General features: G+C 42.3%; 1 protein-coding gene across 2 annotated transcripts in view; it reads right to left on the reverse strand.

Annotated features, from left to right (window-relative positions):
- Window positions 1-19,512, reverse strand: part of LOC139545124 (protein patched homolog 1-like) — a 176,514-nt gene that overhangs the window by 75,836 nt on the left and 81,166 nt on the right. For both annotated transcript variants that reach the window (XM_071352539.1, XM_071352540.1), the window contains exons 8-11: window positions 12,881-13,028; window positions 5,662-5,793; window positions 5,369-5,524; window positions 1,910-2,008 (exon numbers count right to left, since the gene is read on the reverse strand). In XM_071352539.1, coding sequence (XP_071208640.1) covers window positions 1,910-2,008; window positions 5,369-5,524; window positions 5,662-5,793; window positions 12,881-13,028 — 535 coding nt within the window. The remainder of the gene's footprint in view (window positions 1-1,909; window positions 2,009-5,368; window positions 5,525-5,661; window positions 5,794-12,880; window positions 13,029-19,512) is intronic.

Raw genomic sequence — 19,512 nt, forward strand, 5'->3', positions numbered from 1 at the left:
TGCTCGTATCTCTCCATGACACCTTACTAAGCCTGAGTAGAAAGACTGCATGCAGCTTGTGTGGCTTTTTAGAGGAAAGAAAACAACTTGCTACCCACTCTTTGGTTGAGAGTTTCCTTTTGCGAGGGTACCTTCATTTATAACATGTATGAACACAATAGTTAATCACGCACGATTTGACTTCTGGGTTAACAGTTATTGTACACACGCTAAGATCAAAAACACGATGCTCACACACTTATCTCACTAATGTTCTGCAGACACAAAACACAATACATCCCGTCTTAGCCCTATCTGCCCCAAATGGAGCTACGCAGAATCACACTCACACTATGTTTGTTAGGGTTGGGTGACGATGATAGACGATGATAGACAGCCAACCTTTCGATGGTGACGACATCGTGATGTGACAGACGATGGTTTAGTCTACTTGGTACATGGCTGGAGCCACGCAGTAAATACCACACGGGTGGCACTCCTAGTAACTGGCCTATCCCTACTAGCCTATTTCAATAAATATGTTATATGCAGAACGCAAGAGGAATTTAAGATAGACAGAGCAGAGAATTCCACCAAAGCAGCGCAAATTTCAAAAAATAAGATATTGGGGCCAATAGGGTGCCATCATATATCACAATGTTTCATGAGTACATCATCATGACAGGACAAATGTTGACGTCACCCAACGCTAGCGTGTGTGGAGTGTTGAGGACGTGTAGGACCACACACAGAGAGTGTGAGTGTCAGACAAAAGAGATCAGGTTCATCTCTGTTTACTGTTCATCTGGGGATGGAGGTAAGAGATCAGGTTCATCTCTGTTTACTGTTCATCTGGGGATGGAGGTAAGAGATCAGGTTCATCTCTGTTTACTGTTCATCTGGGGATGGAGGTAAGAGATCAGGTTCATCTCTGTTTACTGTTCATCTGGGGATGGAGGTAAGAGATCAGGTTCATCTCTGTTTACTGTTCATCTGGGGATGGAGGTAAGAGATCAGGTTCATCTCTGTTTACTGTTCATCTGGGGATGGAGGTAAGAGATCAGGTTCATCTCTGTTTACTGTTCATCCGGGGATGGAGGTAAGAGATCAGGTTCATCTCTGTTTACTGTTCATCTGGGGATGGAGGTAAGAGATCAGGGGGAAAATAAAAACAAGTAAATACATGTCTGTGTTTCCCCTCCTACACACACACACACACACACACACACACACACACACACACACACACACACACACACACACACACACACACACACACACACACACACACACACACACACACACACGCAGGCACACACACACGCAGGCACACACACACGCAGGCACACACACACGCAGGCACACACACACACGCAGGCACACACACACGCAGGCACACACACACGCAGGCACACACACACGCATGCACACACACACACACGCAGGCACACACACACACACGCAGGCACACACACTCTACAAACCGTTTTAGTACCCCAGACCTCAAGAGCCCACATCCTATGCATTAGTGTATACAAAGTACGCTCCTATAGACATTTTAATGTCTGGCTGTGTGTATGTTTGTGTGTGTGTGTGTGTGTTTGATGTTGAATCACAGGCTCAGACAGGCTCAGACACATTCGTCTAGGTGAGCGATAAGAGGAGGGGGAGACAGAGAGAGGGAAGGGGGATGGATAGGTTTGTTTTCAATCTTCCCCAGAGCCCATATCTAAAAAAGTGTCTTAGAGTGCTGATCTAGGATCAGGTTCCCCCTGTTCATACAATCATATTCATTATGCTTTAAATAAGGCAAGAACTGGACGCAGATTAGCTCTCAGACTAGTCCCTGCAGGAGGGGTTGAAGAAGCCATGCCCAATGTGATCAGTGTGGTGGTGGAAGCATAGTGTTGTTGATGTTGATGTGTCTCACCTCAAATGGGATCCTCTTGTTCTGTCCCGTCTCACTGAAGGCATGGGCCAGGAGAAACACATCATCCACACCTACACCTAGTGCCAGGAAAGGAAGCACCTGAAACACACCACACACACACACACACACACACACACACACACACACACACACACACACACACACACACACACACACACACACACACACACACACACACACACACACACACACACGCGCACTACCACTTAAAACACACACTAACACTCAGTTGGCCAGGCTACATACTGTACATGTATGTACACCAGTTAGTCAGTCTGTGTGTGTGATGTGTTACTGAAGTCTGCCTACAGTTTGTAACCTTTGACTGATTGAACGGTAGTGTAGGTAACACATCAAAAGTTTGGGGTCACTTAGAAATATCCTTGTTTTTGAAAGAAAAACAATTTTTGTCCATAAGAATTACATCAAATTGATCAGAAATACAGTGTAGAAATTGTTGTAAATGACTATTGTAGCTAGAAACGGCAGATTTTTCCATGGAATATCTTCATAGGCGTACTGAAACCTGATTAAAGAAGCAATAAAACTGGCCTTCTTTAGACTAGTTGAGTATCTGGAGCATCAGCATTTGTGGGTTCGATGACAGGCTCAAAATGGCCTTCTGAAACTCGTCAGTCTGTTCTTGTTCTAAGAAATTAAGGCTATTCCATTCGCAAAATTGCCAAGAAACTAAAGATCTCGTACAACGCTGTGCACAGTCGTGGCCAAAAGTTTTGAGAATAACACAAATATTAATTTTCACAAAGTCTGCTGCCTCAGTTTGTATGATGGCAATTTGCATATACTCCAGAATGTTATGAAGAGTGATCAGATGAATTGCAATTAATTGCAAAGTCCCTCTTTGCCATGCAAATCCCCCCCAAAAATGTCCACTGCATTTCAGCCCTGCCACAAAAGAACCAGCTGACATCATGTCAGTGATTCTCTCATTAACACAGGTGTGAGTGTTGATGAGGACAAGGATGTAGATAACTCTGTCATGCTAATTGAGTTTGAATAACAGACTGGAAGCTTCAAAAGGAGGGTGGTGCTTAGAATCATTGTTATTCCTCTGTCAACCATGGTTACCTGCAAGGAAACACGTGCCGTCATCATTGCTTTGCACAAAAAAGAGCTTCACAGGCAAGGATATTGCTGCCAGTAAGATTGCACCTAAATCAACCATTTATAGGATCATCAAGAACTTAAAGGAGATAGGTTAAATTGTTGTGAAGAAGGCTTCAGGGCACCCAAGAAAGTCCAGCAAGCGCCAGGACCGTCTCCTAAAATTGATTCAGCTGCGGGATCGGGGCACCACCAGTACAGAACTTGCTCAGGAATGGCAGTAGGCAGGTGTGAGTGTATCTGCACGCACAGTGAGGCAAAGACTTTTGGAGGATGGCCTGGTGTCAAGAAGGACAGCAAAGAAGCCACTTCTCTCCAGGAAAACATCAGGGACAGACTGATATTCTGCAAAAAGGTACAGGGATTGGATTGCTGAGGACTGGGGTAAAGTCATTTTCTCTGATGAATCCCCTTTCTGATTGTTTGGGGCATCCGGAAATAAGCTTGTCCGGAGAAGACAAGGTGAGCGCTACCATCAGTCCTGTGTCATGCCAACAGTAAAGCATCCTGAGACCATTCATGTGTGGGGTTGCTTCTCAGCCAAGGGAGTGGGCTCACTCACAATTTTGTCTAAGAACACAGCCATGAATAAAGAATGGTACCAACACATCCTCTGAGAGCAACTTCTCCCAATCATCCAGGAACAGTTTGGTGACGAACAATGCCTTTTCCAGCATGATGGAGCACCTTGCCATAAGGCAAAAGTGATAACTAAGTGGCTCGGGGAACAAAACATCAATATTTTGGGTCCATGGCCAGGAAACTCCCCAGACCTTAATCCCATCGAGAACTTGTGTTCAGTCCTCAAGAGGCGGGTGGACAAACAAAAACCCACAAATTCTGACAAACTCCAAGCATTGATTATGCAAGAATGGGCTACGATCAGTCAGGATGTGGCCCAGAAGTTAATTGACAGCATGCCAGGGCGGATTGCAGAGGTCTTGAAAAAGAAGGGTCAACACTGCAAATATTGACTCTTTGCATCAACTTCATGTAATTGTCAATAAAAGCCTTTGACACTCATGAAATGCTTGTAATTATACTTCAGTATTCCATAGTAACATCTGACAAAAATATCTAAAGACACTGAAGCAGCAAACTACGTGAAAATTAATATTTGTGTCATTCTCAAAACTTTTGGCCATGACTGTACTACTCCCTTCACAGAATAGCACAAACTGGCTCTAACCAGAATAGAAAGAGGAGTGGAAGGCCCCGGTGCACAACTGAGCAAGAAGACAAGTACATTAGAGTGTCTAGTTTGAGAAACAGACGCCTCACAAGTTCTCAACTGGCAGCTTCATTAAATAGTACCCACAAAACACCAGTCTCAACGTCAACAGTGAAGGGGCGACTCCAGGATGCTGGCCTTCTAGGCAGAGTTACAAAGAAAAAGCCATATCTCAGACAGGACAATAAAAATAAAAGAATAAGATGGGTAAAAGAACACAGACACTGGACAGAGGAAGATTGGGAAAAAGTGTTATGGACAGACGAATCTAAGTTTGAGATGTTCGGATCACAAAGAAGAACATTCGTGAGATGCAGAAAAAAAATTAAAGATGCTGGAGGAGTGCTTGACGCCATCTGTCAAGCATGGTGGAGGCAATGTGATGTCTCGGGGTGCTTTGGTGGTGGTAAAGTGGGAGATGTGTACATGGTGAAAGGGATCTTGAAGAAGGAAGGCTATCACCTCATTTTGCAACGCCATGCCATACCGTGTGGACGGTGCTTAATTGGAGCCAATTTCCTCCTACAACAGGACAATGACCCAAAGCACAGCTCCAAACTATGTAAGAACTATTTAGGGAAGAAGCAGTCAGCTGGTATTCTGTCTATATTGGAGTGGCCAGCACAGTCACCGGATCTCAACCCTATTGAGCTGTTGTGGGAGCAGCTTGACCGTTTGGTACGTAAGAAGTGCCCATCAGGCCAATCCAACTTGTGGGAGGTGCTTCAGGAAGCATGGGGTGAAATCTCTTCAGATTACCTCAACAAATTGACAACAAGAATGCCAAAGGTCTGCAAGGCTGTAAATGTTGCAAATGGAAGATTCTTTGACAAAAGCAAAGTTTGAAGGACACAATTATTATTTCAATTAAAAATCATTATTTATAACCTTGTCAACGTCTTGACTATATTTCCTATTCATTTTGCAACTCATTTCATGTATGTTTTCATGGAAAACAGGGACATTTCTAAGTGACCCCAAATTTTTCAAAGGTGATGTATGTCACATGTGTGTGTGTGTGTGTGTTGTGTGTGTTGTATGTTGTGTGAGTGCGTGTGCATGTGTGTGTGTGTGTGTGCTACCTGTGTGGTGGCAGCGTTGAAAGATATGCCCAGCAGAGAGCAGAGCCCCAGGCCTGCAGCCACAGACAGCGCCACCAAGAGGACACCAGCCAGTCCGACAGCTCCCTGAGACTTAGCACAGTCCCAGCGTAGCATGGTCAGACACGCATAGGCCAACTACACAGAGAGAGAGAGAGCATGTTAATGTTCACACACACATGCTTACACACACACTTACACACACACTTGCACACACACACAGAGGTATAGTTGATTAAGTGTGTTGAGCCCCAGGTGCGTGTTGTCAGTCTCACCATGAGCAGGTAGCCGCTGGCCACTCGTATGATGCTGACATCAGAGAAAGACTTGAGGATGTCTTCCAGAGTGGTGGTGGTAAACGTCAGCACTTTCTGAGACGAGTTGGCTGCTACACTCTGCTTTACTGCCTGGGGGGGGGAGAGAGAGAAGGAGAGAGAGAGAGAGAGAGAGAGAGAGAGAGAGAGAGAGAGAGAGAGAGAGAGAGAGAGAGAGAGAGAGAGAGAGAGAGAGAGAGAGAGAGAGAGAGAGAGAAAACATATACATGATCAAATACAAATCCTAGAATCAACTATTAAAGACTACCAGAACCCATTGGATTCTCCAATTACCTTGAATGAGTTACAGGACAAAATAAAAACCCTCAAACCCAAAAAGGCCTGTGGTGTTGATGGTATCCTTAATGAAATGATCAAATATACAGACAACAAATTCCAATTGGCTATACTAAAACTCTTTAACATCGTCCTTAGCTCTGGCATCTTCCCCAATATTTGGAACCAAGGACTGATCACCCCAATCCACAAAAGTGGAGACAAATTTGACCCCAATAACTACCGTGGAATATGCGTCAACAGTAACCTTGGGAAAATACTCTGCATTATCATTAACAGCAGACTCGTACATTTCCTCAATGAAAACAATGTACTGAGCAAATGTCAAATTGGCTTTTTACCAAATTACCGTACAACAGACCATGTATTCACCCTACACACCCTAATTGACAACCAAACAAACCAAAACAAAGGCAAAGTCTTCTCATGCTTTGTTGATTTCAAAAAAGCCTTCGACTCAATTTGGCATGAGGGTCTGCTATACAAATTGATGGAAAGTGGTGTTGGGGGTAAAACATACGACATTATAAAATCCATGTACACAAACAACAAGTGTGCGGTTAAAATTGGCAAAAAACACACACATTTCTTCACACAGGGTCGTGGGGTGAGACAGGGATGCAGCTTAAGCCCCACCCTCTTCAACATATATATCAACGAATTGGCGCGGGCACTAGAACAGTCTGCAGCACCCGGTCTCACCCTACTAGAATCCGAAGTCAAATGTCTACTGTTTGCTGATGATCTGGTGCTTCTGTCACCAACCAAGGAGGGCCTACAGCAGCACCTAGATCTTCTGCACAGATTCTGTCAGACCTGGGCCCTGACAGTAAATCTCAGTAAGACCAAAATAATGGTGTTCCAAATAAGGTCCAGTCACCAGGACCACAAATTCCATCTAGACACCGTTGCCCTAGAGCACACAAAAAACTATACATACCTCGGCCTAAACATCAGCACCACAGGTAACTTCCACAAAGCTGTGAACGATCTGAGAGACAAGGCAAGAAGGGCCTTCTATGCCATCAAAAGGAACATAAATTTCAACATACCAATTAGGATCTGGCTAAAAATACTTGAATCAGTCATAGAGCCCATTGCCCTTTATGGTTGTGAGGTCTGGGGTCCGCTCACCAACCAAGATTTCACAAAATGGGACAAACACCAAATTGAGACTCTGCATGCAGAATTCTGCAAAAATATCCTCCGTGTACAACGTAGAACACCAAATAATGCATGCAGAGCAGAATTAGGCCGATACCCACTAATTATCAAAATCCAGAAAAGAGCCGTTAAATTCTACAACCACCTAAAAGGAAGCGATTCCCAAACCTTCCATAACAAAGCCATCACCTACAGAGAGATGAACCTGGAGAAGAGTCCCCTAAGCAAGCTGGTCCTAGGGCTCTGTTCACAAACACAAACACACCCCACAGAGCCCCAGAACAACAGCACAATTAGACCCAACCAAATCATGAGAAAACAAAAAGATAATTACTTGACACATTGGAAAGAATTAACAAAAAAACAGAGCAAACTAGAATGCTATTTGGCCCTAAACAGAGAGTACACAGTGGCAGAATACCTGACCACTGTGACTGACCCAAACTTAAGGAAAGCTTTGACTATGTACAGACTCAGTGAGCATAGCCTTGCTATTGAGAAAGGCCGCCGTAGGCAGACATGGCTCTCAAGAGAAGACAGGCTATGTGCACACTGCCCACAAAATGAGGTGGAAACTGAGCTGCACTTCCTAACCTCCTGCCCAATGTATGACCATATTAGAGAGACATATTTCCCTCAGATTACACAGATCCACAAAGAATTCGAAAACAAATCCAATTTTGATAAACTCCCATATCTACTGGGTGAAATTCCACAGTGTGCCATCACAGCAGCAAGATTTGTGACCTGTTGCCACAAGAAAAGGGCAACCAGTGAAGAACAAACACCACTGTAAATACAACCCATATTTATGTTTATTTATTTTAACTTGTGTGCTTTAACCATTTGTACATTGTTACAACACTGCATATATATAATATGACATTTGTAATGTCTTTATTGTTTTGAAACTTCTGTATGTGTAATGTTTACTGTTCATTTTTATTGTTTATTTGACTTTTGTATATTACCTACCTCACTTGCTTTGGCAATGTTAACACATGTTTCCCATGCCAATAAAGCCCCTTGAATTGAATTGAATTGAGAGAGAGAGAGAGAGAGAGAGAGAGAGAGAGAGAGAGAGAGAGAGAGAGAGAGAGAGAGAGAGAGAGAGAGAGAGAGAGAGAGAGAGAGAGAGAGAGAGAGAGAGAGAGAGAGAGAGAGAGAGAGAGAAAACATATACATGATCAAATACAAATCCTAGAATCAACTATTAAAGACTACCAGAACCCATTGGATTCTCCAATTACCTTGAATGAGTTACAGGACAAAATAAAAACCCTCAAACCCAAAAAGGCCTGTGGTGTTGATGGTATCCTTAATGAAATGATCAAATATACAGACAACAAATTCCAATTGGCTATACTAAAACTCTTTAACATCGTCCTTAGCTCTGGCATCTTCCCCAATATTTGGAACCAAGGACTGATCACCCCAATCCACAAAAGTGGAGACAAATTTGACCCCAATAACTACCGTGGAATATGCGTCAACAGTAACCTTGGGAAAATACTCTGCATTATCATTAACAGCAGACTCGTACATTTCCTCAATGAAAACAATGTACTGAGCAAATGTCAAATTGGCTTTTTACCAAATTACCGTACAACAGACCATGTATTCACCCTACACACCCTAATTGACAACCAAACAAACCAAAACAAAGGCAAAGTCTTCTCATGCTTTGTTGATTTCAAAAAAGCCTTCGACTCAATTTGGCATGAGGGTCTGCTATACAAATTGATGGAAAGTGGTGTTGGGGGTAAAACATACGACATTATAAAATCCATGTACACAAACAACAAGTGTGCGGTTAAAATTGGCAAAAAACACACACATTTCTTCACACAGGGTCGTGGGGTGAGACAGGGATGCAGCTTAAGCCCCACCCTCTTCAACATATATATCAACGAATTGGCGCGGGCACTAGAACAGTCTGCAGCACCCGGTCTCACCCTACTAGAATCCGAAGTCAAATGTCTACTGTTTGCTGATGATCTGGTGCTTCTGTCACCAACCAAGGAGGGCCTACAGCAGCACCTAGATCTTCTGCACAGATTCTGTCAGACCTGGGCCCTGACAGTAAATCTCAGTAAGACCAAAATAATGGTGTTCCAAATAAGGTCCAGTCACCAGGACCACAAATTCCATCTAGACACCGTTGCCCTAGAGCACACAAAAAACTATACATACCTCGGCCTAAACATCAGCACCACAGGTAACTTCCACAAAGCTGTGAACGATCTGAGAGACAAGGCAAGAAGGGCCTTCTATGCCATCAAAAGGAACATAAATTTCAACATACCAATTAGGATCTGGCTAAAAATACTTGAATCAGTCATAGAGCCCATTGCCCTTTATGGTTGTGAGGTCTGGGGTCCGCTCACCAACCAAGATTTCACAAAATGGGACAAACACCAAATTGAGACTCTGCATGCAGAATTCTGCAAAAATATCCTCCGTGTACAACGTAGAACACCAAATAATGCATGCAGAGCAGAATTAGGCCGATACCCACTAATTATCAAAATCCAGAAAAGAGCCGTTAAATTCTACAACCACCTAAAAGGAAGCGATTCCCAAACCTTCCATAACAAAGCCATCACCTACAGAGAGATGAACCTGGAGAAGAGTCCCCTAAGCAAGCTGGTCCTAGGGCTCTGTTCACAAACACAAACACACCCCACAGAGCCCCAGGACAACAGCACAATTAGACCCAACCAAATCATGAGAAAACAAAAAGATAATTACTTGACACATTGGAAAGAATTAACAAAAAAACAGAGCAAACTAGAATGCTATTTGGCCCTAAACAGAGAGTACACAGTGGCAGAATACCTGACCACTGTGACTGACCCAAACTTAAGGAAAGCTTTGACTATGTACAGACTCAGTGAGCATAGCCTTGCTATTGAGAAAGGCCGCCGTAGGCAGACATGGCTCTCAAGAGAAGACAGGCTATGTGCACACTGCCCACAAAATGAGGTGGAAACTGAGCTGCACTTCCTAACCTCCTGCCCAATGTATGACCATATTAGAGAGACATATTTCCCTCAGATTACACAGATCCACAAAGAATTCGAAAACAAATCCAATTTTGATAAACTCCCATATCTACTGGGTGAAATTCCACAGTGTGCCATCACAGCAGCAAGATTTGTGACCTGTTGCCACAAGAAAAGGGCAACCAGTGAAGAACAAACACCACTGTAAATACAACCCATATTTATGTTTATTTATTTTAACTTGTGTGCTTTAACCATTTGTACATTGTTACAACACTGCATATATATAATATGACATTTGTAATGTCTTTATTGTTTTGAAACTTCTGTATGTGTAATGTTTACTGTTCATTTTTATTGTTTATTTGACTTTTGTATATTACCTACCTCACTTGCTTTGGCAATGTTAACACATGTTTCCCATGCCAATAAAGCCCCTTGAATTGAATTGAATTGAGAGAGAGAGAGAGAGAGAGAGAGAGAGAGAGAGAGAGAGAGAGAGAGAGAGAGAGAGAGAGAGAGAGAGAGAGAGAGAGAGAGAGAGAGAGAGAGAGAGAGAGAGAGAGAGAGAGAGAGAGAGAGAGAGAGAGCTAAATAACAGGTTGGATGGTGTAAATGATGTAAAAGCTAACAACTCTACAGAGTGAGTAGGAGAGGCTCTAAGATAGCACAGTACTGCAGCTGTGACCTCTATAAACACACACACAGATACACACATTATAAAACTCAATGCTTCTCTGGACTCAATGCTTCTCAAACCCACAAGCATAGAAGCACACACACACATACGCACACACACACACACACACACACATGCAAGGACACACCACACACAGTAGATGTTTGGTCTGTGCCCCTGATGGTTAGAAGAGATTGATAAAAACACAGTTCTCTCACAAAAACACAGTTCTCTCACACCTGTTCCCTCACACTGAACACTGGGCCCCAAAAATGAATGGCTCACACACACACACACACACACACACACACACACACACACACACACACACACACACACACACACACACACACACACACACACACACACACACACACACACACACACACACACACACACACACACACACACACACACACACATCGTATGGAGCAGGGGTTGAGACCTTAAAAACAAAGACCAGTTGATGTCACACATGAGCCACCAATGGGTCTGCAGCTGGGAAAGAGATTGTGCGTGCGTGTGTGTTCAAAAGATTCAGCGCCAGCCTGATGTTTTCCAGATGTCCTGCTCTCCCCTGCACAGCCCCCAACTCTAACCCACCGCCACACACCACTACTGGGACCACTCTCTACTGGAGGACCAGGCTTACATATGGGGTAAACCAGGTTGCACGTTCAGATACGGGGACTACTGGGGGGCCCAGACTTCAGCTTCAGATAGGGGACATGGGCTGTACTGGGGGGCCCAGACTTCAGCTTCAGATAGGGGACATGGGCTGTACTGGTGGGCCCAGACTTCAGCTTCAGATAGGGGACATGGGCTGTACTGGTGGGCCCAGACTTCAGCTTCAGATAGGGGACATGGGCTGTACTGGTGGGCCCAGACTTCAGCTTCAAATAGGGGACATGGGCTGTACTGGAGGGCCCAGACTTCAGCTTCAGATAGGGGGCATGGGCTGTACTGGAGGGCCCAGACTTCAGCTTCAGATAGGGAACATGGGCTGTACTGGTGGGCCCAGACTTCAGCTTCAGATAGGGGACATGGGCTGTACTGGTGGGCCCAGACTTCAGCTTCAAATAGGGGACATGGGCTGTACTGGAGGGCCCAGACTTCAGCTTCAGATAGGGGGCAAGGGCTGTACTGGAGGGCCCAGACTTCAGCTTCAGATAGGGGGCATGGGCTGTACTGGGGGGCCCAGACTTCAGCTTCAGATAGGGGACATGGGCTGTACTGGTGGGCCCAGACTTCAGCTTCAGATAGGGGACATGGGCTGTACTGGTGGGCCCAGACTTCAGCTTCAAATAGGGGACATGGGCTGTACTGGAGGGCCCAGACTTCAGCTTCAGATAGGGGGCATGGGCTGTACTGGAGGGCCCAGACTTCAGCTTCAGATAGGGGGCATGGGCTGTACTGGGGGGCCCAGACTTCAGCTTCAGATAGGGGACATGGGCTGTACTGGGGGGCCCAGACTTCAGCTTCAGATAGGGGACATGGGCTATACTGGGGGGCTCAGACTTCAGCTTCAGATAGGGGACATGGGCTGTACTGGGGGGCCCAGACTTCAGCTTCAGATAGGGGACATGGGCTGTACTGGGGGGCCCAGACTTCACATCTGTTAATGCTGGGATGAAAGTAAAATGTGCACCCTACCAGGATGGAGAAAACCATCATGCATATTCAATGCATTGCTAGTGCCTTCTTGAAACTATCACAGCCATAGTGCATTATATCATAAGCTGCTGCTGCTGCTGCCTCCAAACTAGGGCAGAGAGGGACCGTTTCCTCCCGTCCTCTCCCATCTCCCTCTTAGGCCCACACAGGAGCAACTGGACTGAGGGGGAGCGAAGGCAGAGGGGGAGAGGAAGGGGAGGAGGACGGGAGGACAGGGGCTGGAATGTGCACATTACGTCTGCCATAGACAGGAATGCCCCCCTCTCTCTCTACACAGCATGTTTTTACAGTACACTCTGTATGGCTCCTAGTACAGTTTACTCCACTGTAAACTCACACACACAAACGCACACAGCATTACCTCTGAGTATTTCCTCTGCCAGGCCTCCAGTATGGCTGCGGCCTTGTCTTGGTTCCAGTTGATATGGGACACGTCCTCATAGCCCTTCAGGTGCTCAAACATCTGCTTAGGGGTCATCAGCTGGAACATGGTCTGTAACGCCTGGGCACTACACACACACAGCAGAGAAAACACATCAGCTACACTGGAGCAGCGGTTCCCAAACTAGGGGTCGACTGATATGAAAATGGGGTCGAGGGAGAATTTCCTAAATGTATATATACTGTATAAACACTACATGACCAAAGGTATGTGGAAACCTACTCGTCGAACATTTAATTCCAAAATCATGGGCATTAATATGGACTTGGTCCCACTTTTGCTGAAATAACAGCCTCCACTCTTCTGGGAAGGCTTTACACTAGATGTTGGAACATTGATGTGGGGACTTGCTTCCATTCAGCCACAAGAGCATTAGTGAGGTTGGGCGATTAGGCCTGGATCGCAGTCGGTGATCCAATTTATCCCAAAGGTATTCAATGGGATTGAGGCCAGTCATCTTCTTCCATACCGATCTCGACAAACCATTTCTGTATGGACCTCACTTTGTGCACGGGGTTTCATTGTAATGCTGAAACAGGAAAGGGCCTTCCCCAAATTGTTGCCACAAAGTTGGAAGCACTGAATCATCTAGAACGTCATTGTATGCTGTAGCATTAAGATTTCCCTTCACTGGAACTAAGGGGCCTAGCCCAAACCATGAAAAACAGCCCCAGAACATTATTCCTCCTCCACCAAACTTTACAGTTTGCACTATACATTGGGGCAGGTAGCGTTCTCCTGGCATCTTCCAAATCTCAGATTCGTCATTCGGACTGCCAGATGGTGAATATTGATTCATCACTCCAGAGAATGCATTTCCACTGCTCCAAAGTCCAATGGCGTTGAACTTTGCACCACTCCAGCCGATACTTGGCATTGCGCATGGTGATCTAAGGCGTGTGTGCGGCTGCTCGGCCATGGAAACCCATGCCATGAAGCTCCCAACGAACAGTTCTTGTGCTGACGTTGCTTCTAGAGGCAGTTTGAAACTCGGTAGTGAATGGTGCAACCGAGGATGGACGATTTATACACGCTACGCGCTTCAGCACTCGGCAGTCCCGTTCTGTGAGCTTGTGTGGCCTACCACTTCGCGGCTGAGCCGTTGTTGCCCCTAAATGTTTCCACTTCACAATAAGAGCACTTACAGTCGACCGTGGCAGCTCAAGCAGGGCAGAAATGTTACGAACTGACTAGTTGGAAAGGTGGAATCCTATGACGGTGCCACGTTGAAAGTCACTGAGCTCTTCAGTAATGCCATTCTACTGAAAATGTTTGTCTATGGAGATTGTATGGCTATGTCCTCGATTTTATACACCTGTCAGCAACGGGTGTGGCTGAAATAACCGAATCCACTAATTTGAAGGGGTGTCCACAAACTTTTGCTTATATAGCGCCATTAGATCATGGGAAAAGGCCACACTTGACAGTTGCACTTGAATCATTCCCATGGTGAATGGCTAGGCCTGCTACGCTATGAAGCCTATTGCAGAGACTTTGATATTACCGGCTGCAAATGAAATGGTGAAAACAATGTTTGGGGAGGTAGAAGCACAGAAACTCGCATCAATGCCTTTGTCAGATAACACCGTGAAACAAAGAATTTATGCTATTGCTAGCAATCAAGAGGAAACTCTGACTGAACGACTCAAACTCCCCAGCTTATGCTCTCCAAATGGACGTTAGCTGTGAGGGCCGAAATGCCCATGCATTGACTTTTGTTTGCTATACATGTTGGGGGATGCTATTCTTGAGGACATATTGTTCTGTCTCACGATTCCTGAGCATGAAACGGCACAGGGGATGTTCAGTGTGTTGCGTGGCCATATTGACGAAAAACAGATTCCATGGGATTGAATATCAGACTTTTGCACAGATGGGGCTCCATCTATGGTGGGACAGCGGGCAGGGGCCTCTGCACTCTAGTTATGAATGTGTCTCCCTCTACCATATAGACACATTGTATGATACACCGAGAGCAACTGGCAGCAAAAGAGCTGAGCACAGAACTCGGAGATATACTGATTGTAAACTACATCAAACCGCATCAACTGCGCGCTCGCCTGTTCACAAAACTATGTGGCGATATGGGATCAGAGCATGACGATGTTCTATATCAAAACCGAGGATGGGTGGTTAAGGTGATGGAGTGTTGGAAAGATGTTTTGCATTGAGAGAGGAACTGTTGTCATTCACAACGGATGTAAAATTACAGACTTGGTAGACTTTCTATGTAATGAAAAGAAAATGTATCTCATTGCCTATGTAACAGACATATTTGGGAAACTGAACGAACTGAACACAAGCATGCAGGGGAAGTAGAAAAACATTCTACAGATGAGTGACAGAATCAGTGCATTCAGAGGAAATAATTATTATTGGAAAGAGAGTCTTTCAAAAGTGAACCATGCCCCGTTTCCTCGGCTGTGCATGTTTCTAACAGAAAAGAGAATCAGAAAGCCTCCAACACTTGGAAGAGCACTTTGGGACCTACTTCCCAATCCATTTGACTGTTGACATGCCGGTAAGTGAAATCAAACAGCTGATCGAGCTGTCATGTGAACAAATGCTGCAGACAACGCAATCACGGGTCACTACGGAGGAGTTTTGGTTCCTGCTCAAAGGGAAAACCCTGCCGTCTCCCTCTGAGAATTAATGCAGCGTTCAAAACAACTGGGAACTGAGAAGTCTCCGACTTCCAACTTCAACGTGTTCAAGACAACTGGGAACTCGGTAAAAAACGAGCGCCGATTGAGGGAAATTGTTTTGAATATTCATCCAACGCGGAATTCCAACTCGGGAACTCGGACCTCTTTCTAGAGTTCCAACTGTCTGACCTGAAGATCACTGACATCATGATTTGACATCATATTTTTCCCAGTTGTCATGAAAGCACCATAAAACGAATGGTAACATTGCCAGCTAATATCTATGTGAAGCTGGATTCAGTGCTCTCGTCTGAATTAAAACGAAATATCGATCCAGGTTGGATTTGAAATCAGAGATGAGGTGCACACTGTCGACCACTCCCCCTGACAATGAGATGCTCTGACACGACATGCAGCACACCCATGTCATTAGTGGTGGTGTGATAAGATACATTATGTCAGACTAATTTGCAGTTGACTGTCATAGCCCCAAATAAAAAAGTAAACATTGGCTGTTAATTACAACAAAAAATTCACATGGTTGGGGTCGTGAGAATTTCAGAAATCAAAATAGGGTCGTGTGCCCATAAAGTTTGGGAACTCCTGCACTGGAGGCTCCACAGTCCACAGCAACATTTTCATGATATAATGTAGCAGTCAGTGAGTGCAGAGGGGGACATATAGCCCCCCCCTGGGGCAGCAGGTAGCCTAGTGGTTAGAGCGTTGGACTAGTAACCGAAAGGTTGCAAGATCAAATCCCCAAACCGACAAGGTAAAAATCTGTAGTTCTGCCCCTGAACAAGGCAGTTAACCCACTGTTATTATGTTATAGATCCTGGGCTGATATTATTACTGTTATTATGTTATAGACCCTGGGCTGATATTATTATTGTTATTATGTTATAGACCCTGGACTGATATTATTATTGTTATTATGTTATAGATCCTGGACTGATATTATTATTATGTTATAGACCCTGGGCTGATATTATTATTATGTTATAGACCCTGGGCTGATATTATTACTGTTATTATGTTATAGATCCTGGGCTGATATTATTATTATGTTATAGACCCTGGACTGATATTATTATTGTTATTATGTTATAGACCCTGGACTGATATTATTATTGTTATTATGTTATAGACCCTGGACTGATATTATTATTGTTATTATGTTATAGACCCTGGACTGATATTATTATTGTTATTATGTTATAGACCCTGGACTGATATTATTATTGTTATTATGTTATAGATCCTGGGCTGATATTATTATTATGTTATAGACCCTGGACTGATATTATTATTGTTATTATGTTATAGACCCTGGACTGATATTATTATTGTTATTATGTTATAGATCCTGGGCTGATATTGTTATTATGTTATAGACCCTGGACTGATATTATTATTGTTATTATGTTATAGACCCTGGACTGATATTATTATTGTTATTATGTTATAGACCCTGGACTGATATTATTATTGTTATTATGTTATAGACCCTGGACTGATATTATTATTGTTATTATGTTATAGACCCTGGACTGATATTATTATTGTTATTATGTTATAGACCCTGGACTGATATTATTATTGTTATTATGTTATAGATCCTGGGCTGATATTATTATTGTTATTATGTTATAGATCCTGGGCTGATATTATTATTGTTATTATGTTATAGATCCTGGGCTGATATTATTATTGTTATTATGTTATAGATCCTGGGCTGATATTATTATTATGTTATAGACCCTGGACTGATATTATTATTGTTATTATGTTATAGATCCTGGGCTGATATTATTATTATGTTATAGACCCTGGACTGATATTATTATTGTTATTATGTTATAGACCCTGGGCTGATATTATTATTATGTTATAGATCCTGGGCTGATATTATTATTGTTTTTATGTTATAGATCCTGGACTGATATTATTATTGTTATTATGTTATAGACCCTGGGCTGATATTATTATTGTTATTATGTTATAGACCCTGGACTGATATTATTATTGTTATTATGTTATAGACCCTGGGCTGATATTATTATTGTTATTATGTTATAGACCCTGGGCTGATATTATTATTGTTATTATGTTATAGACCCTGGACTGATATTATTATTATGTTATAGACCCTGGGCTGATATTATTATTGTTATTATGTTATAGACCCTGGGCTGATATTATTATTGTTATTATGTTATAGACCCTGGACTGATATTATTATTATGTTATAGACCCTGGACTGATATTATTATTGTTATTATGTTATAGATCCTGGACTGATATTATTATTATGTTATAGACCCTGGGCTGATATTATTATTGTTATTATGTTATAGACCCTGGGCTGATATTATTATTGTTATTATGTTATAGATCCTGGACTGATATTATTATTATGTTATAGACCCTGGACTGATATTATTATTGTTTTTATGTTATAGATCCTGGGCTGATATTATTATTATGTTATAGACCCTGGGCTGATATTATTATTGTTATTATGTTATAGACCCTGGGCTGATATTATTATTGTTATTATGTTATAGACCCTGGACTGATATTATTATTGTTATTATGTTATAGATCCTGGACTGATATTATTATTATGTTATAGACCCTGGACTGATATTATTATTATGTTATAGACCCTGGACTGATATTATTATTGTTTTTATGTTATAGATCCTGGACTGATATTATTATTGTTTTTATGTTATAGATCCTGGACTGATATTATTATTGTTATTATGTTATAGACCCTGGACTGATATTATTATTGTTATTATGTTATAGATCCTGGACTGATATTATTATTATGTTATAGACCCTGGACTGATATTATTATTATGTTATAGACCCTGGACTGATATTATTATTGTTTTTATGTTATAGATCCTGGACTGATATTATTATTATGTTATAGACCCTGGACTGATATTATTATTATGTTATAGACCCTGGACTGATATTATTATTATGTTATAGATCCTGGACTGATATTATTATTATGTTATAGATCCTGGACTGATATTATTATTATGTTATAGACCCTGGACTGATATTATTATTATGTTATAGACCCTGGACTGATATTATTATTGTTATTATGTTATAGATCCTGGGCTGATATTATTATTGTTATTATGTTATAGACCCTGGACTGATATTATTATTATGTTATAGACCCTGGACTGATATTATTATTGTTATTATGTTATAGACCCTGGGCTGATATTATTATTGTTATTATGTTATAGACCCTGGACTGATATTATTATTGTTATTATGTTATAGATCCTGGACTGATATTATTATTATGTTATAGACCCTGGACTGATATTATTATTATGTTATAGACCCTGGACTGATATTATTATTGTTTTTATGTTATAGATCCTGGACTGATATTATTATTGTTTTTATGTTATAGATCCTGGACTGATATTATTATTATGTTATAGACCCTGGACTGATATTATTATTATGTTATAGATCCTGGGCTGATATTATTATTATGTTATAGACCCTGGACTGATATTATTATTGTTTTTATGTTATAGATCCTGGACTGATATTATTATTGTTTTTATGTTATAGATCCTGGACTGATATTATTATTATGTTATAGACCCTGGACTGATATTATTATTATGTTATAGACCCTGGACTGATATTAATATTGTTATTATGTTATAGACCCTGGACTGATATTATTATTGTTATTATGTTATAGACCCTGGACTGATATTATTATTGTTTTTATGTTATAGACCCTGGGCTGATATTATTATTGTTTTTATGTTATAGATCCTGGGCTGATATTATTATTGTTTTTATGTTATAGACCCTGGACTGATATTATTATTGTTATTATGTTATAGACCC

Source organism: Salvelinus alpinus, chromosome 19, assembly GCF_045679555.1.
Source record: "Salvelinus alpinus chromosome 19, SLU_Salpinus.1, whole genome shotgun sequence".
Lineage (NCBI taxonomy): Eukaryota > Metazoa > Chordata > Actinopteri > Salmoniformes > Salmonidae > Salvelinus > Salvelinus alpinus.